Raw genomic sequence first — 25,122 nt, forward strand, 5'->3', positions numbered from 1 at the left:
AGAGGTTGAGTCTAAGACCCAAGCTGACATATAGACACAGACGAACAGGCGCACGCAGACACAAACGTGCATTCCCACCCCCATATACACAAACAAATACTCAGCACTCACCTGACATGGAGACAGACGCAAATAGACACTGTACACACATTCACCCTCCCCAAACATACTCTATATCCCAGGTCTGGGTACCCCTACTCCCAGAGGGGCAAACTGTACCCGGACCCAGGAGATGTAACCCTTCTCTCTGGGGTGGAGGAAAGCAGACTGCCTCCTTATCTGCAGTAGCAGGGAGGCCCCGCATCCCAGACCCCAATGTGACAGCCAGCACCTCCTCCCAGCCCCCCAGCCCCAACGGTTAACAGAACGGGGGTGGGTGAAGACCCCAAACCTCCCTCCGCCCGCTCATATGTAGTGTTGCTGCCTGCTGTTCTAAAGTGCATTTAAAACACAGGAGGGCATGGTGCTTCCTGCCAGAGAGCAGCACGGCTCCTCCCAAATGACCCCCCCCCCCCCCCCCAAGAAAAACAACAACAACAACAAAAAAAACCAAACTGTCATTTTATACGCTTTCCTTTACGACACTCAAGCATAACATATGTGCAATAAATCTAAAGCTTCAGTCTGTGTAGATCAACATTTTTGGGCTTAGCTCTGCATGACCTCGAGTTATTTTCTCTTTCTTTTAATTTTGTAGCCACTTTAAAACTTTTCTTCAGACTACAAATAAATGAAAAACACATTTATTGGAATGCACAATTATGTAATTATGAGATTGTATTTCAATAACAGGTACAACAAAGACAGAGCTGTGTGTGGGGATGTTGTTAAATGCATGACTTTATCATATTAACGTCATTATGTGGTAATGATATGCCGGTTAGTTCCTTTGTCACTTAATAACTGTGCTGAAAAGGTGAAGACTCGAAATGGCATGTCATAGCATTGCTGTGGGCTCTACAAATGGTTAGAGGCAGCACACTTTAATGTAAATTAACAAGTCTACCTCCTTCTTGTGAAAAATAAAATACAAGAAGAAAAAAAATCCCCTACTGTTTATAAAGTAGAAAGGAGAATGTCACACCTCCAGATATTTACAACATTTGGAGCCTTGAGCAACCAACTAAGTTAAAAAAAATAAAAACAAAAATCAAACAATTTTGAGGTGCAAATGACTACTACTGTATGCTCAATTTGATGTTTCCAAGAAATAAATATCCTGTGCTAACACTCCCCCAGACACGCACACCACAGTTTCACTCTGATTCACAGAACAGCACTCAGACAGTGTTTCGCAGACTGAATTAGATCAGCAGCAAAGCATTCACAACATCTTGTTTCCCAGAATTATAAATAAAAGAAATTCAAAGAAATGCCAGCTGGTGTACAGTTGTGCATTTGTAGATGATTCATTGTTTAGTTGTGAGACAATAAAACAACTAATTAAAATTCATCAAAAAGTCCGCAGACTGATAAATAATCCCACTGTCTGTGTGAGCTACGTAAGACAATTATAATTATCATAGTTTCCCCTCAGGTTTTTTGGGTCAGATGACACTTTAAGCCTGTTTAAATGCACTTTAAGCCTGTTTAAATGCACTTTAAACCCCAATAGACTGTACAAAAACTCGTCAGGCTCCTCTGACATATGTCTACTTGTGTTCTTGTTTTTCGTTTCTTGACGCGACGACAGTCTCTAAATTATCTGCCGAGTTTAGCTGTACTCCGTTTGACTCAGTTTTCTTTTCCCTGTGAGTAGGTCAACTGGACAACAGCAAAGACACAAGAGAGAAAAGGTCTGATTTGTAATCAGGTCACCATTATCTGACAGTGAAAGCCATCTCTGGAGGAATGTTGCACCTCTTTATGTCCAATTTTGTGCGTCATGAGCCGCTGGATCTCGTGACCCATGACGCATTTAACTCAATACAATGAAATTAACTTTTTTCTTTCTTTCTCTTTCAGTGGAAGCTAAATTTGTCTTTAGTTGTTGGTAATAATTTGAGACAGAGTTTCAGAGTGTCAGAGACAGTCTTACTCCTGGTCTAAAGAGAACACTGTTGACCTTTTTGATGGGCTCGATAATAAATAAGGCATGGGAATGTGCGACCACACAGTAACCTCACAAGAAGCTAAAGTGATGCTGCCAGTGCCAACAATGTCTAATTGAGCATCACAACAAAATGGAAGCATATGCAGAAGATCTGATATGTTGTGTAATTAATTGGGTCCAGACTTTTATTGTGATGTTGAGTGGAGGTCTGCTTCAAACAGAAGTTTGTAGCCTCACTGATGGAAACAAAAGGTCGTGGCCTCATGCAGTCTTCCAACAGGATACAAGGCTTCTTTGTCAAGAAGCCCAATTTCCTCCTGAGCTGTGTTGGAATTACACGGTTCATGTGAGGTTAGCAAACCTTCCCCTCCTCAAACACCTCCAGGGCTCCCACCAGAGCTTGTCCTTTTTCACTGTGACTGCAACACTATTTAAGTAGCTTCTTTTTTGTTCATATTACTCTTTGGTAAACTGTAACAGGAAAACAGTTAACCAACTGTAATCTACTGAAAAACTTCATTTCATAGCATTATAACTGTGTATTATAAACTCAAATTGCCCTTTACTTCTCTATATAAGTGATGATCTTATATAACGTGATGATTTTAGATTCTGTTTAAACACTTCACAAATTTCATCCATCCATCCATCTTCATCCGCTTTATCCGATGTCGGGTCGCGGGGGCAGCAGCCTAAGCAGAGAGGCCCAGACCTCCCTCTCCCCAGCCACCTCCTCCAGCTTATCCGGGGGAACACCAAGGCGTTCCCAGGCCAGCCGAGAGATATAATCTCTCCAGCGTGTCCTGGGTCTGCCCCGGGGCCTCCTCCCGGTGGGACGTGCCCGGAACACCTCACCCAGGAGGCGCCCAGGAGGCATCCTTGTCAGATGCCCGAACCACCTCAGCTGGCTCCTTTCGATGTGGAGCAGCAGCAGCTCTACTTTGAGCCCCTCCCGGATGGCCGAACCTCTCACCCAATCTCTAAGGGAGAGGCCTTTGGAGGAAGCTCATTTCTGCCGCTTGTATCCGCGATCTCGTTCTTTCGGTCACTACCCACAGCTCGTGGCCATAGGTGAGGGTAGGGACGTAGATCGACCGGTAAATTGAGAGCTTCGCTTTTACACAGCTCTCTCTTCACCACGACGGACCGGTGCAGCGTCCGCATCACTGCAGCCGCAGCCCCAATCCGTCTGTCGATCTCCGGCTCCCTTCTCCCATCACTCGAGAACAAGACCCCGAGATACTTGAACTCCTCCTCTTGGGGCAGGAACTCATCCCCGACCCGGAGTGGGCACTCCACCCTTTTCCGGCTGAGAACCATGGCCTCAGATTTGGAGGTGCTGATCCTCATTCCCACTGCTTCACACTCGGCTGCGAACCGTTCCAGTGCGAGCACAAATTCACAAATTCCTTCTACTTTTATTTCCATTTAATAAGAATGCAAGTTACAGAGTATTATATTCATTAGAGCTCTTCCTAGCAAACAATGGATAAACAGTGGGGTGCTATTTTAATAAATAGGCGTTGAAGTCTCTAGATCACATAGTTTTAGATCCTGCAAGTGTCAGATGTGCAGTGCTGTGAAAAATATTTTCGGATTTCTTGAGGGTTTTTGGCACATTTGTCACACATGTTTCAGATGATCAAGCAAATTTCTTACTTTTTATTTGTTTATTTTATAAATCAGCATTTGGCAGCATTTGCAAACAGAATCATCATCTGAAAGCACAGTTGTGCCAAACATATTTGTTTTGCTCTATAAATCCTCCTGTCATTAGTGTTTTTGTTTTTTTCCCCTTTGTTTTCCTTTTATTTATTTATTTATTTATTTATTTATTTATTTAATTTCATTATTAGTACAGAGCTGACAGGTGTGGAGAAATAGAAAAATTTTATTATTAGACAAAGATAACCTGAATAAATACAAATTCTAGTTTTAAAAATGATGATGTTAATGAAAAGGTTATCCAAACCTACCTGGGCCTATGTGAAAAAGTAACTTGTGTTTCACTTGGATTTTTGCCTGTGTGAAAAGCCAAGAGTTTGTGACTCATGCAGGAGGTCACAGAAGAACCATGAACAACATTTATAGACCTGAAGGCCTCACTTGCCTCAGCTAAGGTCATTGTTAATGACTCAACCAAATTATTTTCATTTACCTCTTTTCACACTCTGTGTTTATATGCTGCTCTGCATTTGATCATTAATTATCAGTAATCTCTGGCACCCTCCACAGTGATTCTTTTGTCAGTTGTGGCAGATGGCTGCCCCTCCATGAGGGTCCTTCGTGTTAAAAGGGAGTTTTTCCTTCTGACTGCCACCAAGTGCATCAGATTGTCGAGGTTTTCTCTGCATTATTGTAGACCCCTGTTGTAATTTTGGCGCTATATAAGTAAAACTGAATTGAACCGAAGTTCAAGAACTAAAAAAAATATTAGGTTTAGGGGAAAATTACTTTTCACATTTCCACAGTTTGGACCTTTTTTTCCATAATAAAAGAAATCATAATTTAAAAACCCCATTTTACATATCGGGTTTTCTTGGACTAATATTAAAATTTATTTCATGATCTGAAGCATGTCTCCCAGTCGTCGAGCCATGTCCATAAAGATTTGCTTTGCATCACTCTAGGGGCAATCACAGAGAGATGCTGCACATAACAGGTACAAGATACTGGCCGCAAGGGATGGAAAGAAGTGTGGTCTTACCTGGACGGCTCCAGGGTCATTAGGCAAACGACCCACACTGTAAAGTCATGAACCTGACTTCCACTCGCCCAGTCTTTACTCCAGAGATTTGGGCCAGCTCACTCGGTCCAATCAGTCGTGAGTTTGTCATAGTCACAGTTTTTCACCCTATGAACAGCTCTTCAAGATATAAATGAAATAAGAATTTCTAAATAAGAAGAAGAGGGAAGCAGAAACCCGGAGATGCTTGAGTGGCGTCCTCTTTCAAACGTCCCGTGTCTCACACACTTGCCCTGTCTTCTTCTTCTTCTCCTACATTTTAATGGCAGTTGACAAACAACTTTTAGGTGCATTTCACTTGCCCTGTCATTTCATTGAGGGCAATTTAATACACCTGGAGGTCCTTCAGCCCACACCCTTCACATCCTAGTGGCCATATCCTTGATTGGGCGGTACTATGACACATGTAAGTGTGACAAATATGCAAAAAACTAAGAACTCAGGAAGCTGGCAAATATTTTACAGCACTGGATGTAGAACTCACACAGGTGTCAGGAAAGTCTACATAGAAATCTCTAATATATTGAATTCTATAATATTTTCACTGTGAAGCAACAATGCTAACAACTGAGCAACACGCTGCTCTCTGTGTTAACAGTGATGAGGACACAATATCTCAGCCCCAGTACAGATTGGGGTTAGACAATATATGAGCTAGTGTGTGAAAGCTCTTGCTGCATTTCACATTTCAGATGGCTGCATAAGTTGCAAATGAACAGGTGCACCCTTGAATGCAATCAAAAACTCAAATTTAGATTTCAGCTGTTAAAAATTAGGAAAAAGCTCTTTAGAAAAATCAAGCTTTCTGTCTGATTACAGTCATTCATGTAAACAACACCGAGATGCTAATGTAAGCACTGCCATTACCTATCCAGACAGATAACTTTGACTATTTGCAGATGTTATTGGGTAAACTGACAACTTACTTCGGGCTGCCTTTGAAAGACTGAGATCTTTGTCTCTACTTTTCACAAATTGTGAATATCCACAACATTTCCTTTTCTCCTAGCTTCAAGACCTGCTGCTATCAATTATCAGATGAATCTCACAGAATTTGATGCACCTTCTCTTATTATTTGTTCAGTTACTCAATTAAGAGCTGAAAAGTCTGCTTGAAGTGCTTGAAATGGTCTCAAGACTACCATGGTCATAGATGACTACTCAGACGGGCAGCTTAAATCCCTCCTAAAATGTTTTCACTTTTGACTTGTGTATTTGCACATCTGCTCATAATTTGTTATATTTAAAAAATATATAGTAATATACAATTTGAAATACTGGACAGACACAACAAATCATTCAAAGAAATTGATGTTTAATCTTATTGTGTTTTATTTTACATTATGGTCAAATCCCATTCACACAGAACAATTGTTATGTAAATAATTTTGCAGTAGTTTATGGCTGTCACAGTTTTTATGTTTCATAAACTGAGTGTTTCTTGTCATTTGCATTGGAGCTTCAAATGGAAATTACTTTATATTTTATTTGTCTATTTCCTGCACTGATATTGATCATTTATTTAACAACATCTTAGAACTAAACACTGCACGCTGTCTAAATATTGCTCTACACTCTCAGACAATAAATAACTGTTTGACCTTTGGTTACAACAGTTTCTTAATGAGGCAATATCTGTGGCAGTACCCCCTGATTAAACCTCAGGGGTACTTGTACTTATCTTTGCTATATGTACTTTACAGAGGCCAGTCGAGAACCTCCGGTGACAATTTTTTACTCAAATCTAAGGGTACCTTTTAAAAATGCAAAACTAAGGTAAGGTAATTCTTAGAATTACCAGTTGACATAATATGCATAGCCTTAAAATCTTGGTGGAAATGTTGGTACAGAAAGAACAAATGAAGGTTCAGGGTGGTTCAAGCCCTGAACCTTCCTACTTTTTGGTGACAGTGCTAAAGCTGCACCCCCACACCATAATATTTTACGTAATTTCTAACTGAGCACAGGCTGTCTTCTGATATTATATCTTAAAATCTAGAAGAAACTGTACTGTACTGCCTCAAATTGTAAATGTACATCTTTGGCCTTTGATAAAAGGTACACATATTTCCCTTTGAGTTAAACAATTAGCCTTAGATGGTACGTTTGTGTAGACTGTACCTTTTGGGACAGAATTAGATTGTTACTATACCCCTGTTTATACGCAAGTAGTTTGGAGGTTTTGAATATGAGCCACTGTTATAAATGAGAGTCACATCAAAGGAGAAATGTACAGTTTCTGTAATTAAATAGAAAAATATGCTTCTTATGGTCTTATTCACATACTTTCAAACAGTCTTTGAAAAAGTTAGCATTAATAATACTTCTTTAGATAGACAAAGAAATACATTGGGATTTCAATTCCCTATATGCTGTTTGCTGCTAAGCATTGTGCTGTGCAATATGGCCAAATATCTCCACTTTGGTCTTGTCTGGTCAAAGGACATTGTTCCAGAAGTCTTATAATTTTTTAAGATTTAACTTTGCAAATTTAAGCTCAGAATAATCAGAATAATTGTTCAGTCTTATTCTAATTATACTCTCTTTAAATATATGATGCCATCTGAAGCCTGCAGAGTTTGAGATGTAGTTCTTGACTTTTTGGCAATTTCTCTTACAACTGTCCTGACCTTGGGGTGAGCTTGCTGGGAATATTGTGTTACTGTGTTAACACACCTGAGTGCTCTAGGTCAGCAAAGTGACAAAATGTCTGGTTTTATATAGATGGCCACATTTTCTGATTACCACTTAATCAAGTGCATTTAATTAGGACCACCTTCCAATGAGAAGCAGTAGCTGTGGACTAATTTCACTTTCTGTTCCCCATGTCTGTATATCTTGATTTTATCAGTCAGACATATTACCACAGGAACTAGTACAGACTTGCAGGCTCAACACAAAAGAAACATAACTTATCAACATATGTAAAAGAACATTGATGACATTCTTTTCATGGGGTTACCATTGCACAGTTAAAACATATATTCAGTAATTATAATCTCTAATCTTATATATATAGCTTTATATAGCTATATATCTATGTATGTCCAGCCATCTAGTCATCTATTTTCCAGGGTTGGGTCTCGGGCGCAGCAGCCTAAGCAGAGAAGCCCAGACCTCCTTCCCCCCGGCCACCTCCTCCAGGAAACCAAAGCATTCCCAGGCCAGCCGAAAGATTTGATAATCTCTCCATGTCCTTGGTCTGCCCTGGGCTTTCTCCCTGTGGGACATACCCAGAACACCTCACCCAGGAGGCATGGAGGCGTCATTATCAGACGCCTGAACGACCTCAATGTGGCTCATTTCAATGTGGAGGAGTAGCAGCTCTACTCTAAGCCCTAGGGTGAAAGGGTGGTGGTGTGCTGGGGTGAGAGGCCAACCAGCTTGTGACCATAGGTGAGGGTAGGAATGGTAGCTCGAGAGCTTTGCTTTTACGCTCAGCTCTCTCTTCACCACAACGAACTGGTGCAGTATTCGCATCACTGCAGCCACAGCACTAATCTGTCTGTCAATCTCCCGCTCCCCACAATCATGAATAAGTTCCCCAAGATACTTAAACTCCTCCAGTTGGGGCAGTAACTCGTCCCTGACCTGGAATGGGCATTCCAGCCTTTTCCAGCTGAGGACCATGGCCTCAGACTTGTAGGTGCTGATTCTCATTCCTGCCGCTTCACACTCAGCTGTGAACCACTCCAGTGGGGTTCCAATCTCTTCGAGGCAGTCTGAGAGTCTTTTTCCATGGCCTCTCTGAACTCCTCCCACACCCAAGTTTTTGCTTCAGCCACCACCCAAGCTGCGGTCCGAACATGAACATGATCCATTCGGACTCAATGTCCCCAGTCTCCCTCAGAATGCTTTTGAAGCTCTGCCAGAGGTGGGAGTTGAAGATGTTGTGAACCGGGCCTCTGCAAGGTGTTCGGAGCACACTCTCATTATATGTTTAGGTGCCCCAGGTCTATTCAGCATCCTCCCAAAAGAACTCAGCACTTCTCTTCACCCGAGTGTCCAGAACATAAGGCTGCAGATCTGATGACTCGATTAAAAAATCAATCATGAATGTGCAGCCTAGGGTGTCCTGGTGCCACATGCACTTATGGACACCATTATGTCCGAACATGGTGTTCTTTATGGACAAACTGTGGTTTGCACAGATTTCCAATAACAGAACACCGTTCGGGTTCAGGTCTGCCAGGCCGTTCCTCATTGTCATTGCCGGCATGAGCGTGGAGGCCCCCAGTAAGACGACAGAGTCCCCTGGTAGAGCACCCTCAAGCACCCCAACCAGGAACTCCAGGAAGGACGGGTACTGTAAACTGTCATTCAGCACAAAAGTGCAGATGACAGTCAGGACCATTTTCCCGATCCGAAGGCACAGGGAACAAACCCTCTCGTCCACCAGGAAAATCTCCAACGTACAGAGTTGCAAGTTGAGGGAATACTAAGATACCCACCTCAGCCCACCGGCTCTCACCAAATTCCAACTCCAGACTTGGACAGAGTCCAACCTCTGTCCAGGATTCTGGTTCCAGAGCTCAAGGCCTGCATTGAGGTGAGCCTGCTTATACAGTCCCAATCAAAAGTTTAAGACAACTTGAAAAATGGCAAAAAGGCAAAAAAAATCATATTTTGGATGGTTGAATCTTAACAAGGTTCCAAGTAGAGCTTCAACATGCAACAAAAGGACCACACCTCCAAAAAACCTGTAAACCCGCCCAAAACAGAAATCAAAGTTCCAAACACGAACTCAGTATTGAGTAGGCCCACCGTTATTGTTGATCCATCCATCCATCCATCCATCTTCATCCGCTTTATCCGGGGCCGGGTCGCGGGGGCAGCAGCCTAAGCAAAGAGGCCCAGACCTCCCTCTCCCCAGCCACCTCCTCCAGCTCATCCGGGGGAACACCAAGGCGTTCCCAGGCCAGCCGAGAGATATAATCTCTCCAGCGTGTCCTGGGTCTGCCCCGGGGCCTCCTCCCGGTGGGACATGCCTGGAACACCTCACCCAGGAGGCGCCCAGGGGGCATCCTTACCAGATGCCCAAACCACCTCAGCTGGCTCCTTTCGATGTGGAGCAGCAGCGGCTCTACTCTGAGCCCCTCCCGGATGGCCGAACTTCTCACCCTATCTCTAAGGGAGATGCCAGCCACCCTTCGGAGGAAGCTCATTTCCGCCGCTTGTATCCGCGATCTCGTCCTTTCGGTCACTACCCACAGCTCGTGGCCATAGGTGAGGGTAGGGACGTAGATCGACCGGTAAATTGAGAGCTTCGCTTTTACACTCAGCTCCCTCTTCACCACGACGGACCGGTGCAGCGTCTGCATTACTGCAGCTGCAGCCCCAATCCGTCTGTCGATCTCCGGCTCCCTTCTCCCATCACTCGCGAACAAGACCCCGAGATACTTGAACTCCTCCACTTGGGGCAGGACCTCATCCCCGACCCGGAGTGGGCACTCCACCCTTTTCCGGCTGAGAACCATGGCCTCAGATTTGGAGGTGCTGATCCTCATTCCCGCTGCTTCACACTCGGCTGCGAACCGCTCCAGTGCGAGCTGGAGGCCCTCACCCGATGAAGCCAACAGAACCACATCATCCGCAAAGATCAGAGATGAGATCCTGAGGCCACCAAAGCGAAAGCCCTCCGCCACTTGGCTGCGCCTAGAAATCCTGACAATAAAAATTATGAACAGAACCGGTGACAAAGGGCAGCCCTGGCGGAGCCCATCACCCACCGGGAACGAGTCCGACTTATTGCCGGCAATGCGAACCAAGCTCTTGCAACGGTTGTATAGGGATCGAATGGCCCGTAGCAATGGGCCAGACACCCCATACTCCCGCAACACCTCCCACAGGACACCCCGAGGGACACGGTCGAATGCCTTCTCCAAGTCCACAAAACACATGTAGACTGGTTGGGCAAACTCCCATGCACCCTCAAGTATCCTCGAGAGGATGAAGAGCTGGTCCAGTGTTCCGCGACCAGGACGAAAACCGCATTGTTCCTCCTGCATCAGAGGTTCGACTAGCGGACGAACTCTCCTTTCCAGCACCCTGGCATAGACTTTCCCGGGGAGGCTGAGGAGTGTGATCCCCCTGTAGTTGGAACACACCCTCCGGTCCCCCTTCTTAAAGATGGGGACCACCACCCCGGTCTGCCAATCCACGGGTACTGCCCCTGATCTCCACGCAACATTGCAGAGGCGTGTCAGCCATGACCAGTGTTGGGAAGGTTACTTTTAAAATGTATTCCATTACAGAATACAGAATACATGCCCCAAAATGTATTCTGTAACGTATTCCGTTAAGTTACTCAATGAGAGTAACGTATTCTGAATACTTTGGATTACTTAATATATTATCATGCTGTTTACAACTACATGAATGTACTATTGCTGTGATTTATTACTGTTACTGAAGGTCCGCGGCTCCGAACCATAGTAAAGGGACCTCTGGCTAATACGGTGGGTTCTGTGTCGGGCTCGTAGCCGAAAACTAGCTTTACTTTGTTGTCTGGGTCAACTTTGCTAGCGAGAGACAGAGAGAGGCGTTGAAAGGCTGCTCCAACGGAACTTATTGTTTTTGGAGGAAAACACGAACACAGCGTACAGTCGAGTCTTAATAGCTTACAACTGGGCTCGTCAGGCACTCTTCTTGGCTGCAGTGGTTATTATTATATTTACATGCTTCCAGCTCCCGTTTTTGCTCGATGACAGCTCGTACTTTTCCTTTTTCTCCCTCCCTCGCTCACAGACACATAACGTGTATGGCAGTCCATTCTCCCTGCAGCACGGACTACACTGCCTATGAGGCTACATTCTTTAGAGCTATACCGGTAGCATTCTGCCTATTAGCCTAGCACAACAACAACAAAAAGACCTCTCTCACCCAGGAAACACGCAGAGAGAGAGCGTCACCCTGTAACCATGGCAACCGCAACGCTGCCACCTGGAACAACAGAACGTAGCCGTCAAACAAAACCCAAACAGTCCTGACCCGCCACAATATGAAACAGGGAAGTACCGCCGTGTAATCCATTTATTTCAACAAAGTAACTGTACTCTAAATACCACCTTTTTAAACGGTAACTGTAACGGAATACAGTTACTCATATTTTGTATTTTAAATACGTAACGGCGGTACATGTATTCCGTTACTCCCCAACACTGGCCATGACAGCCCTACAACGTCCAGAGCCTTCAGGAACTCGGGGCGGACCTCATCAACACCAGGGGCTCTGCCACCAAGGAGTTGTTTAACTGCCTCAGTGACCTCGCCCCCAGAAATTGGCGGGTCATTCCCCTCATCCCCAGACTCTGCTTCCTCCTTGGAAGACGCGTCAGTGGGATTGAGGAGGTCCTCGAAGTATTCCTTCCACCGCCTGACAATTTTCTCAGTCGACGTCAGCAGCGCTCCACCAGCACTATACACAGTGCAGGTAGAGCACCGCTTTCCCCTCCTGAGACGCCTGACGGTTTGCCAGAACCTCTTCGAGGCAGTCCGAAAGTCTTTTTCCATGGCCTCTCCGAACTCCTCCCACACCCGAGTTTTTGCTTCAGCCACTGCCCGAGCCGCATTCCGCTTGGCCTGTCGATACCTGTCGGCTGCCTCCAGAGTCCCACAGGCTAACCAAGCCCGATAGGACTCCTTCTTCAGCCTGGTGGCTCCCTTCACCTCTGGTGTCCACCATTTGGTTCGGGGATTACCACCACGGCAGGCACCAACCACCTTGCGGCCGCAGCTCAATGCAGCAGCTTCGGCAATGGAGGCGCTGAACATGGTCCATTCGGACTCGATGTCCCCCGCCTCCCTCGGAATGCTGTTGAAGCTCTGCCGGAGGTGTGCGTTGAAGATCTCGCGGACTGGGGCCTCTGCTAGTCGTTCCCAGCACACCCTCACTACACGTTTAGGTGCACCAGGTCTGTCCAGCGTCCTCCCTCGCCACCTGATCCAACTCACCACCAGGTGGTGATCAGTTGACAGCTCAGCCCCTCTCTTTACCCGAGTGTCCAGAACATATGGTCGCAGGTCTGGTGATACGATTACAAAATCGATCATCGACCTACGGCCTAGAGCGTCCTGGTGCCACGTGCACTTATGGACACTCTTATGTTCGAACAAGGTGTTCGTTATGGCCAAACTGTGATTAGCACAGAAGTCCAATAACAAAGCACCGCTCGGGTTCAGATCAGGGAGGCCGTTCCTCCCAATCACGCCCCTCCAGGTCTCGCTGTCGTTACCCACGTGAGCATTGAAGTCTCCCAGCAGGACAACAGAGTCTCCAGGTGGAGCACCTTCCAGCACCCCCCCCCCAGGGACTCTAAGAAGGCTGGGTACTCCGAACTGCCACTCGGCGCATAAGCGCAGATGACAGTCAGGACCCGTTCCTCGACCCTAAGGCGCAGGGAACAAACCCTCTCGTCCACCGGGAAAAACCCCAACGTACCGGCAGCAAGCCGAGGGGATATTAGAATACCCACCCCAGCCCGCCGCCTCTCACCAGGGGCAACTCCAGACTGAGACAGAGTCCAGCCCCTCTCCAGGAGACTGGTTCCAGAGCCCAAGCCGTGCGTAGAGGTGAGCCCGACTATATCTAGCCGGTACCTCTCAACCTCACGCACTAACTCAGGCTCCTTCCCCACCAGAGAGGTGACATTCCATGTCCCTATTGCCAGTCTTGGCAGCTGGGGGTCAGTCCGCCAGGGCCTCCGCTCCTGGCCGCCACCCGACACACAATGCACCCGACCCCTATGGCGCCTCCTGCAGGTGGTGGGCCTGCGGGAGGATGGGCCCATGTCTCCTCTTCGGGCTGTGCCCGGCCGGGCCCCATGGACTAAGGCCCGGCCACCAGACGCTCGCCCTCGGGCACCCTCCCCGGGCCTGGCTCCAGGGCGGGGCCCCGGTAACCCTATCCCGGGCAGGGTAAACTGTTCCCTCGATGTTTTTTTCATAGGGGTCTTCGTTATTGTTGATCACTTAAAAAAATTGTTGTGGCATACTTGATGCAAGCGTTTCCATGAGGTGCATGGGAACATTTCTCCAAGTGCTGTGTGTTTCCCTTGCCATCTATCCCTGAATGTTCTCAGTTGTGGTCTTAAACTTTTGATCTGTATCTAGCCAGTACCTCTCAACCTCACGCGCCACCTCAGGCCACTTCTCCAGAGGTCATGTTCCATGTCCCAATCACTAGTCCTGGTAGCCGGGGAATCACCTCAGCACCTCTTGCAGGTGGTGGGCCTAGAGGAGGGTTATCAGCACTTTTTATGTAAAAAAAAAAAAGTGTTCCTGGTGTGGTATGACAGTCCTATTTCTATCGCAGTTTCTGCAGGGAAGATGCAATAAAGTCCTTAACTTATAAAGTTTGATCACATTTGAAACTAATAAGGGGGTGTGGAATTTATCCACGGCCAATATCTGGGTCAACATGTGCTTTGAATATAATCTGTCATCTGATGACTGACCTGGTCTGAACCCTCTACCATGACGCCAAGCTGTCAGAGTGAGTAGATGATCAGAGATGCCAACACTAAGGCTGCTGTAAGGCTCTCTTCTAGAACTGCATGACAGTTCTCTTCACCCACCCTTACTCCTATATCTCATCAGTTTTTCTTTGCCTCTTCCTTTTCCCTTCTCCCTCCCCTTGTCTGTTGCTTTCTGCTGTTTCTCTCTTTATTTTTCTCCATCTTTCCCTATTAATTTTCTTTTCTTGCAAAATGTTTTCTTCCTGTTTTTTCAAGTGCCCTACAGACAGTCATTTGGTTAAATTAATTTTACATTCACACACTCATCCTGTGACATCAATAAAACAGTATAAAAACACCTCACTACACAACATATCAAAAGTAAATGCCCATTCTACAGAAGAATATGCATCATTAGTGTTATACGGATTAATATTACTGTTGGAAATGTTCAAAACTGAGCTTATATTAAGTACTTTACATCTGTTCGATCTCCATCTACATCATATTTGTAGTGGCTTTTGTGACACCACATACGTCTGAAAACAGCTGATTGATTGAAAAAACATTCTAAATATATTCAATGAAATCTCAACAGAAAGAAAAGGCTTTAGCATTGTGTGTCATGCTAATCTGAACAGGCTCAATTTGCATTGCCAGCTGACACTGCAGCTGATGTCCACTCTCCATCATCAAAGCTTTTTTTGCTAACATGCTAAAGGAGTTAACGAGAACTTCTTCACACCCTAAATCCTCTGTGTCACATTGGCCAAGATGGTAGGTAATAGATGATTTACCTGTTAACATGCTTAGTGACTGAAATCACATTCAGCTTTGCCAACTCCTTTTCCCATCTCTCTATCACCTTGTAAAGTTTCTCCTGCTTACTGCTATCCTTCTGTCAAAAAGGCAGTTGTAGAAACCCCCCTTGTTTCGCCTTAGCGGTTTTCAGAGGGGGTTTCTGTTGATCAATTAATATGATAAACTTGCATTAAGTAACTCAAAATTTCATATCAAACACAGGACTGGCTGTCGCTAAAAAATGGGCTTCTGTATACCTACAAAGATATTCGAATAAAAAAATTAAATGCAACGATCATATAGTGAATCTGTTAAACATTAGCAAAACTTCAGTAGCGAAAACTTCTTGGTTAAAAAAAGAGGGGGGATGGTGGGAGGGGGGACCAACAAGTATGAACATTCTTTATGTCGGATTTTACAATGCTACGAAATCCGCATACAAATATTTCTAGGAAATGGGTGGAATGACATTTAACCCACGCTTCCTGGTGTAACTAATTCTAACTCACTTTTATACTGTTGCATAAAAAAGAGGAATTTAAGCATGTGATGTTAAACAAAACAGCACCAGATGTTTATCTGCATGGAAAGCTGGCTCTGTGCCAGTGCTTTAAATGACAGTAGCTGTGTTTTGATGGAACAGAAGGGAGAAAGGGGGCTGTGTACTGATTCCCAGAGCCTGAGGAATTTGAATAGGTTACTGAGGACATCTGTGCTCGAGGGAATGCGATTATGGGTGTTTATTGCCCCACCTCTGCAATTAGTGAAGCTCTGGAGGAGATAAGGTATTTATGGTCGACTTATCGATCCTCTGAATTTATGTTTCTGATTGAACTGATTTCAACAGATATCCAAACTGAAATGACTAAAGGAATGAGAAATCTTTGCTTTAACAGGCAATTTTTTTTGAAAGGAATAAAAACAAACTTCAACCACTGATTAATTATAATGTCTACAACAATTGCGTGACTGACTGAAACTCTGTTTGGGGATAATTGTCTCATTGTGGAAATCAGATAAAGTTGTATTTTTTTTGTAAAGGTATGGTAACACTGGTGGCCTAAATATCTGATGACGTCATTGCTGTTTAACTATAATCCTAGAATCATTCTTTAACACAAACCTTTTTTGTCCATTATAACTACAAGATTTTAATCTTTGACCTACTGCTGTTAATAAGTTCCTCCACACTTGTAAAATTTATGGGTTTTGTGATTTCTTGTCAAATCAAACAAAAGAAAGGTGTCCTCCAAGGAGCGATATTGGGTCTCCTGTCATCTACTCTATGAACTTCTCTGCTATTTATATGCACTTTCTAGAGCTGCTTCCAGTATTGCTGTTGGAAAAGTCAAAGAAGAAAAATGTTAGATGGTTATGTTTATTACGGACTGCTGTTCATCCCTCTTTATGATAAAAGTATCTGATGGTGAAGGTGATGCACTATCAGGACACTAATGTAAGGCCAGTGGAAGTATCCGTTGTACTACTGTCATGAATTAAAATCAATTTCAAACCTAAAGAACTCGCTAAACAATATACAATACTCTCCTTGTCTACTTTTTAGCAAAAGGATTGTGAAAACTTTCTCATTTAAATGCAGTTTCAATTACCCAGTCAACCCAGTGCAAGAAACAAAGCAAAATTACCACAAATGGATCTTGAAAGGCATGATTTAAGACAGAATTTGCGCTGAACATCAAGGGGATTTATTCAGTATATCCTTTCTTCCAAACAAATAAGAAGTACAATAGCGCCCCCACTCCTCCACCTCCATCATTGCGCCCGACTCTTCCCTACACTTGTTAGTCATCAAGAATTGAGAGCAGTTGATTTTTCCTCATGAATGCGTTCTTCATCTCTTCCCTTTCATGCAAACAGAATTTCACCAATGCTTAATTTAAAATGACTCAGATTCAATTAAAAATAATTTAGTTTTTTCCAAAGTGTTTCTGTCTGATTAATTATCTTGTGTACTGTATTTTTTTTCCCATTTTGAACTGCATCTCACTTAACATCCCTCTCTTGTCCTCGGCTCACCTCACAGTATTTGTATTTTTTAGTTTTTTCTGTCCACCTCCTCTTGTTCTAGTATCTTTGCTCCTACCCTTTCTTCTCATCCCTCCCACCCCTCTATTTCCTCCCGATTGATGCCATCTGAGGTTGCAGGCCCAGGCCGCCGGAGCTGCAAATTTACCCAGCAGCACACGTCACTAACAGGGGAGCGCAGAGCTCCCAAAATAGCCCAAACAGCAATTGGTTAAAGGGGGCCCAAGTGGTAGTTACCAAGGACCATTTCTGACAACAAAATGAAGCTTTCAAGACATTTTGCGAACACGCATCATTTAATGAATCACCCACACAACTGGCTGATTAATCATTGCACTTAGGCATTACTTCTACAGCCCTTTGGAAGTTCCTAAGATTTTGCTTCGAAACAATTGTTCTGAATTCACTTTATTCTATTAAAGTAAACTTGCTGCTTAATAATTTGGTTCTAGTAATAAAAACAAACCATGCTCCTATGATCCTTGAATATTCAGCATAGAAACATAGCATGTGCTCTAATATAGTTAAAATTTGCCATGAGTCATGTGTTAGAACTAAACTCACCGATTAGCTTAGTAAAGTGGCAGCAGGACAATATTCTCTTTGCATGCTCTGCTTTGTGCATAAGAAGTTATGCTATCTTCTGTGCCATCCAAAAATGGAAAATCCAGGTTAGAAACATCTTCTTTTAATCACTGACAAATACGATAATCGAGTCATGTCAGCATATCCTAAGCCTCCATCCTTCAATGCTGTTGAAAGATAGCAACACAAAAAGAAGAAGAAAAAGGTGTCACTCAGTATTCAGCCTAGCTTTACTGAAGGAGATCTTTAAATCCTTGCATAATTGTGTGTTGTTGTTGCATGAGGGGAAAATGCCTGGTTTAATTAAAAGCAGCTAACAAAGACAACATGACTGGTTTTCTTGTTTCACAGTACGAAAGGCAGTTCCTAGAATTTTAGCAATCATCTCATTGTGGAAACGCCTGGTTTATGAATCCCCACTCTGGCTTGGAACTGAGATAAAGGCTTATAGACTGAGAAAACCTTCTTTTATGTTTGGCCAAACTCTTCACCCTTGCCGATCAAAGGCATTGAACTACAAATAACTTTGCATAATTGCTATGTTAGGTCATTTTTAACGGAGGCTGCAAACTTTTCTGGTTATCAATCATGTTTAAGACTGGTTTTTGCAGGCAGTGTAATGACTTGTCTGTAAATACATGCATGCAGTTTCACAACAGGAAAGCATGTATGTGTTTTATTTGTTCATTTGTTTGCAGGGTGTAAACCAAAGGTCTGCCCAAGTGAAAACAGAACTCCTGGGGTCTCACCCAGCGTGATCTCACTTTATTCACTGAATAAATCTGTCATTCGTACTGCGATTAAATCATTACAGTTGAGTTCTAATAGGCCTTTATTGCACCCATTGTGGATACGCATGAGCCACACACATTTACAGATGTAAAACAGATGAAACCGTCACTTTAACACATACTTCATGTGGAATAATTAGCAGTTCACACAACAAGCACCCTGAGAGAGAAGGAGAGTGAGAGAATGATTAATGGAGTTATTGCAGCTCTCCCATAGGGCTTAAATCTTGGAGTCTCCACCATTTGACCTTAGAACTGATAAAGCTGCTCAGATGAGAGGTGAAGCATCTTCAATCAACTTAAAGAAGTCCAGACACTTTTCTGTCCAAGCTCTTTGTACATTTCCATAATGACTAAAATTAGCACCATTGAAGAAACAATGGGCTCAGCGGTCAGTTCCTTGATCATTAATATGTAAATTCTCATGACCATTGATCAACAACCACTGATCAACCACTGATTCGGATGATAGGGTCAGAACGTGCATGAACAACACGAAACATGACTCCATCCTGCCTTGTATAAACAGGACAGACTGGTTGTAGCTTGGGGGAAATTTTTATGCCACACTTTGTGGTCAATAATAGCAACTAAGCATTGTTTAAATACCAGAGCCTACAATTTGAAATTAGAATAGAGAACATGTGTCAATCTGGTCCAATCTGAGTAAAGTATGTCCAAGCCTGTCCAATTATTTTGGTAGTATAGGTCTCTAGATAATCATTTGGGAGATGCTAAATGTGTCCAGTTCAAGAACAGCTCATACTGAAAAACTTGAACTCTGTCAAGTAACTGGGGACATTTAAAAAGCCGTGTTAGTGTGCCTTGCATGCAACGTTCATTCTTTTGTCCATTCAAGCATGAATTTCGTTTCAATTTAATAATGCCAATGTATAATTATTGTAATAAATATCAACCTTCCTCTAAGTTTGAATAAAATTAAAGGCTAATTTACAGCTTTTTTTTTTTAGGTACATGAGTGTTTGTTTAATAGCGAGACACAGTTTGGACAGCATGTCTCCAAAAGTTGATTCTGTTCATCTGGATGTAGCGTTTTCAGTGGGAGAAACGTAACATGAACCATTTATCCACAATCTAATTCAATCAAATTTTTAATACTTATGGTAACTTTACTCATTTGGATGGTTGTTTATGTGAATTTGTTTCCTGTTATAACTGACAGTATTTACAGTACACATCTTTAAATATTTATGCATATTGACATCTGACATCTAGTCTTGTTAGAGTGTAGTAGTTGGAAAATATACAGTTGTAGAGACTTATCTTTACTTATAAGTGAGAATATATGTCTGTGTTTTTGTTTCTTTTCCCCAAAATAATATATAACTAAATAGTTCAGCAACATTTTGAACAGGTAAATAAACCAGAGCGACAGAGCAATAATTGCTTTCGCTTACTTTTAACATTTAATTATGAAATTAATTACTAGCATTAATGAGGAGACTGACGCAACACTTAAAACAAATTTTCTGCAAACTTCCTTTATTGTGGAAAGCACATTGAACATTCTCATAATACCTGTACAAACACATTGCTGGAGATACATCATTTGCAACATTCCTAGTGTTTGAAGATCCCTGATTTTTCTGTGCACCCACAAGACCTCAAAATAAAACCATAGCCAGCAGGAGTTAAATTGTGCTGTATTTTCAGAAATGAGAAAGAAAAGGGAAAGCGAGAAAAACAGAAATGTATGAGTTAATGTAGATAGGCTCCAATATTATATTATAGATACAGATAACTTGTTTTGAAGATTTAAATAGGACTCATAAAGTCCTATTTGGTGATATGCAGAAAGTAATCCTGAGTCTATTTTTAAAAAGTTATTCAATTAATAAATAATTCAGTTCAAATGTTCAGTATATTTAAGTCACATTCTCCACATGTAACATTATTGGAAACAGCAAAAAAATTAAAATAAAAATGCACTAACTAAAAATATATACATGGCATGGACAGGTAACATGATTGCTGTAAACTGTGCGTACTGCGGCTCATTTTAAGCTGAAGACCTCAACGGTCTTTAATAAAGTCAAATATACGGTCACTGACAAAAGTCCTTTAATGACTCTGCAGACTGTTTTCTTACTTTTAGGCAGAGCAGAAAAACAAAGGCCAAAATGTGACAAGTTGGTCAGGGAGGCCATCTAGTGGTCACATGGATCATGCCAAAAACTCTTGGTAGATTGACACTTAAACTTCACACTAAAAATGTATTGTATCACTTACTAATGTATGCATTATATGTAACAGTGCCAATTAAATGATCTTTCTTTTAAAATATTGCAATGCAATGCAAAAATGCATAAAGCAGTTGAATGCTATTACATGTCAAGCCCTCAGCCTTGAGGTTGGCAAATATTACTCTAACCCTAACTGAGGCGGGTCAACGCCTTCATCTCCAGCTTGGAAAAAACCAGTCAGAACCTCATATGTAAAAAACACCACCATGTTTACAGGGAATGCACGCAGCCAATTGATGCCTAGGCTCCTGAAGAAAACCCCAGTTCCCTCCACTCTTGCAGTCTCAGCTATGCAGTGGAAAAAGCCCTTATATTTCTTTGTCTCCCTTGCTCCATCCATCTGAAGGCGCGCTTTGATGACGTCCATGGGTGTTCCTATAGTCCAACCGGCCATTCCTGCTATTCCCCCAGCCAGCATCACAACATACCAATCTAGAGGAAACATTACACAACTTTTATTATCAAGTAAATGCTAGTTAGGCTCCTCATATGAGCAGGTTAACATTTTCTACAGGGATTTGAATTAGTTTCAGGAGTGGATAGAATTATATAGAATTATATATAGCAAATTATAGAAAGCGTTCTTGTAAAATTCACCACACAATTGCTGGTTGTATTGATACAGCTGATACAGACAGAAGATTTGCACATACTTAAAACAATAGCAGGCTTTCGCCCCCTGCTTCACTTACCTAACTTTTTCTTATTGCCACCTGCAAACCATTCACAGATAGTTGCATATGTCAAAAAGTAAGTGGCATATGATGGCCCATCTCTTAACATGATAGGAAGAGCTCCTCTGTAGAGCCCCAGGAGTCCCTCCTGTTTGACGATGGTTAGCAGGCAGTGAACTGGACCGTGGTACTTTGGCGTGGGCGTCTTGGTTAATGCTCGCCTGGACTCTGTCTGACACTGCAGACGTACTTTCACGATGTCACCTGGAGACATCACTGATACCTGTTGGTTGGCAGATCACAAGAGCTTCAGCAAAAAAAAATGTTGCATGTTAGCATTGATGTAAACAATCTGTACAACTATGTCTGTGAAGGTTCTCAGTCATCCAGGTCATCGTAGTCAAAGGAGCTTGCAAAGAAAAGCGTCTGGACTTCTTTAAGTTACTTGAACTTAAAGAAGTCCAGACGCTTTTCTTTGCAAGCTCCTTTGACAATCTGTACAACAGCAAAACGTTATTGAAATCTCCATTACCTGAGCTACACCGCTGGCCATTCCAGACAGGAAGACTTCCAGTTTGGTGTTTGGACCACAACAAGCTCCTCGTGCCTGGCTCAGACACTGCAAGCAGTTCCGGTACGTGCCAAACACCACCGAGGACGTCATAGCGACTGTGGCAATGGGTAAGGACATGCCTTTGAAGAAGCCATGCACCTGATGAGATTAGAGAATGAAAAGAGAAACCACTGATTACATAACTCCATGAATAAAATCAGAAATCAGCTATTTGTAAATCTTTAACCCCTATATGTTATTGATAAAAATATCAAATGCTAACACAGAAAACTAATGCTGAATTACACACAGCAACACATTTTCAAAACGTTTATCACTCTGTAGCATCGCCTCTTCTTTCCCACTGGGTCACGTCACCTCTTCTCAATTCAAAATGGCTTAATAATAATATAGCTGTATGTGGTGAGTATATTTAAGCTACATTCTTCAGATGCAACGTTTTTGGAAACAGAAAATGGAAATGACTAATCAGTTGTAGTTTTGAAAGCTAAACGTACATTTCCAATCTTGAATGATCTGAGATTACAGCTGGTAAACAATTAACTTCCGGAGTTTTTTTTTTTTTTTTTTTATATGAATGTATACCATTGTAATATTATTAGAAAGGTCTTGACTATTACAGAGAAGTGTTGGGCTCACGCATGCAAGATACAGTGGGCTACCACTGGGTCTAATGTTTGGCGTGAATTTTGCTGGAAAAGCATTATGAGATTTTTCATTACCCCTGCTCAAAAAAGATATCGAGGAATTGGTGATAAATGTTGGAGATGTGGGGGAGACGGAGCTAACCATTTCCACATCTTTTGGGACTGTAAAGTTATTCGCCAGTATTGGTCTCTAATCCATGATCATTTACAAAATGTTTTTTCATTTGTTTTTCCTTCAACTTTTGAGACCTTATTTTTGTGCAATGTACCAGTGGATAAACTGAATTCCAACGACAGAAGACTCCTGTATATCCTTCTGGCCGCAAGTAAAAAGCCTCTTACAAGAAGATGGCTTAAGCCTGAACCACCAACGATAGAAGACTGGATACATTCTGAACAAGAGATCTATGCGATGGAAAAAGTGTCATTTTCTCTTAAACTTCAGAGGGATTCCTTCTACGGAATATGGTCTAAATGGACAGACTATGTTAAGCATATGAGGTGTGATTTTGTATATGATGTTACAACCCTGAGTACTACGTAAACCTACCTGCCCTGCTGCCTCCTAACCCTAGTTTTTTTTCTTCTTCTTTTCTTTTCTCTTCTTTTTCTGTCTTCTTTATTTTTCAATTATAAGTTAAAATGTGACAGCAAAGAAAGTGTAAAAAGGCAAACTACTGTTATGTTCAACAGCTGTCCCAATAAAAGAGATAATAATAATAAAAAAAGAAAGGTCTTGGCTGACAGCATATCAGCATATGTTGCTATAAGCTCCCAAAATAAATGCTGAAATTTGTTTTTAGCCTTGCATTCAGATACATGCTTATTCTTATCAGGACAGGGGGCTAGAACCTATCACAGCTATCACAAGGCAAGAGACAGGGTACACCCTGAATAAGTCTGCCGCAGGGCTAGCACAGAGAGCCAGTCAATTCAATTTAAAATCATCAATTAACCTAACCCCACTAACTAAGTTTGCACTGTTGGAGGAAGCCATATTACCTGGAGAGAACCCACACGAACACAGGAGAACATGCAAACTCCACACACAAAAGCCCTGGCTAGATGGTGGAGTTGGTGTGAGGCAACAGTTCTAACCACTGCGCTCCCAAGCTGCCCATATTTGATACATTTTATATGTTGTTTAAATGACCTGAAAACTATAGTGTTCCATTTTCACCAACACTGGAGCTGTAGCTGTGCGCACTTAATGTAACAAACTGATCTGTCACATGTGCTGCTTTTCCACAATTCTATTAGCTGAGCTGGTCAGCCTGAATCCCTGGATTTTGTCACATTAGCTTGAATTAGATTTCACACCCACACCTTTACTGGGCATTTATGGTTAGGCTATAGAAGTTCCACTTACCCCTTCTTTTGAAAATGTCTCCACTACACACTGATATACACCTGTGAACTGCTTCTGTGTTTGTATTCGAACCTAGAGAGATTGAAAATATCTCGTAAAAAAAAGCAAAAACAAATTACGTATGCTGTATTGCGTTGAGACATATCATTTCCCGTACCTTCACAGTGTCCAGAGGGTAGCCCACTGCAACTCCACATGCCCCTGTTTGTTTACAAGAAAATAGTGCAAGTACATAGCACACACATACATGTTTGAGGTTATAAGTTTTAACTGCTACACTTAAAAATGGGTGACGGTGACAGCAAGGTCAGAAATGAGAAGTTACTGATCGGATGTTTTGTGTAATTTAAAAAAGTAACCTTGAAAGACTTTTCAGGGTAAACATTTTCTGTCATAGGTGGCAATCAAACTGCTAGACATGGAAAGTTTAAAGTTGTTGTGGATAATGATGATAATGATAATGGCACGTTATATCTTTTTTAAATTGTCTACTTAACATATCAGTTAGTGGTTATTACGATCGTAACATTTACCAGGACAGAAGATGGTTTAGCTAGTGAGGACAGGACTCATTTACTTTAACAATTTACGGCAAAACATAGCGATCAAAGCATGCGTTAGCATTAATCTAATATGCTGTTATTATAGAGGGTGTCCAAATTCATATGATGCTAGCTCATTAGCAAATTCCTCAGCTAACGTTAGCTTACATTCATTTATAAAATGATAGATTAATGTAAACCGGCACCTGCAAATGATCCAGACACGAAATCAGCCAAATGCATCCTGTCACTTGGTGACTGACCGACAAATATATGCCATATGTGAGCCCATTCTGCCTCTTGAATGCGCTACATAACCTTGACTGGGTCGCTCTGTTACGTCAATTTGTGTAACAGTGAAACGTCACCGCCGATGCCGACGAGGGAAACCGTTTTTTCCGACTTTACCTGAACCTAGCCAAAATGGCCAAACTGAGCTTAGCGACACAGAGTTTGATACATTTATAAATGCCAAAAAGAGTCATGGGAACCCAGTTCGCTTTTATGTAGGACACAGCCCATGTATTATATATAAAATTGTGTGCCTGTGTGTGTGTGTGTGTGTGTGTGTGTGT

At 42.6% G+C, this 25,122-nt stretch overlaps 1 protein-coding gene across 1 annotated transcript; it reads right to left on the reverse strand.

The window, feature by feature from the left end:
- Positions 1 to 19,971: 19,971 nt before the first annotated feature.
- On the reverse strand, positions 19,972 to 24,914 carry slc25a47a (solute carrier family 25 member 47a). Its single transcript, XM_006793053.2, has 6 exons — positions 24,754 to 24,914; positions 24,163 to 24,206; positions 24,006 to 24,077; positions 21,948 to 22,127; positions 21,434 to 21,698; positions 19,972 to 21,173 (listed from the first exon to the last, which is right to left on the reverse strand). The coding sequence occupies exons 1-6, from the start codon at positions 24,788 to 24,790 to the stop codon at positions 20,860 to 20,862; spliced, it is 912 nt and encodes a 303-aa protein (XP_006793116.2). The 5' UTR covers positions 24,791 to 24,914; the 3' UTR covers positions 19,972 to 20,859.
- Positions 24,915 to 25,122: the final 208 nt, after the last annotated feature.

This window comes from Neolamprologus brichardi, chromosome 15, assembly GCF_056152115.1.
Source record: "Neolamprologus brichardi isolate AB-2024 chromosome 15, ASM5615211v1, whole genome shotgun sequence".
In the NCBI taxonomy this organism is placed as follows: Eukaryota; Metazoa; Chordata; class Actinopteri; order Cichliformes; family Cichlidae; genus Neolamprologus; species Neolamprologus brichardi.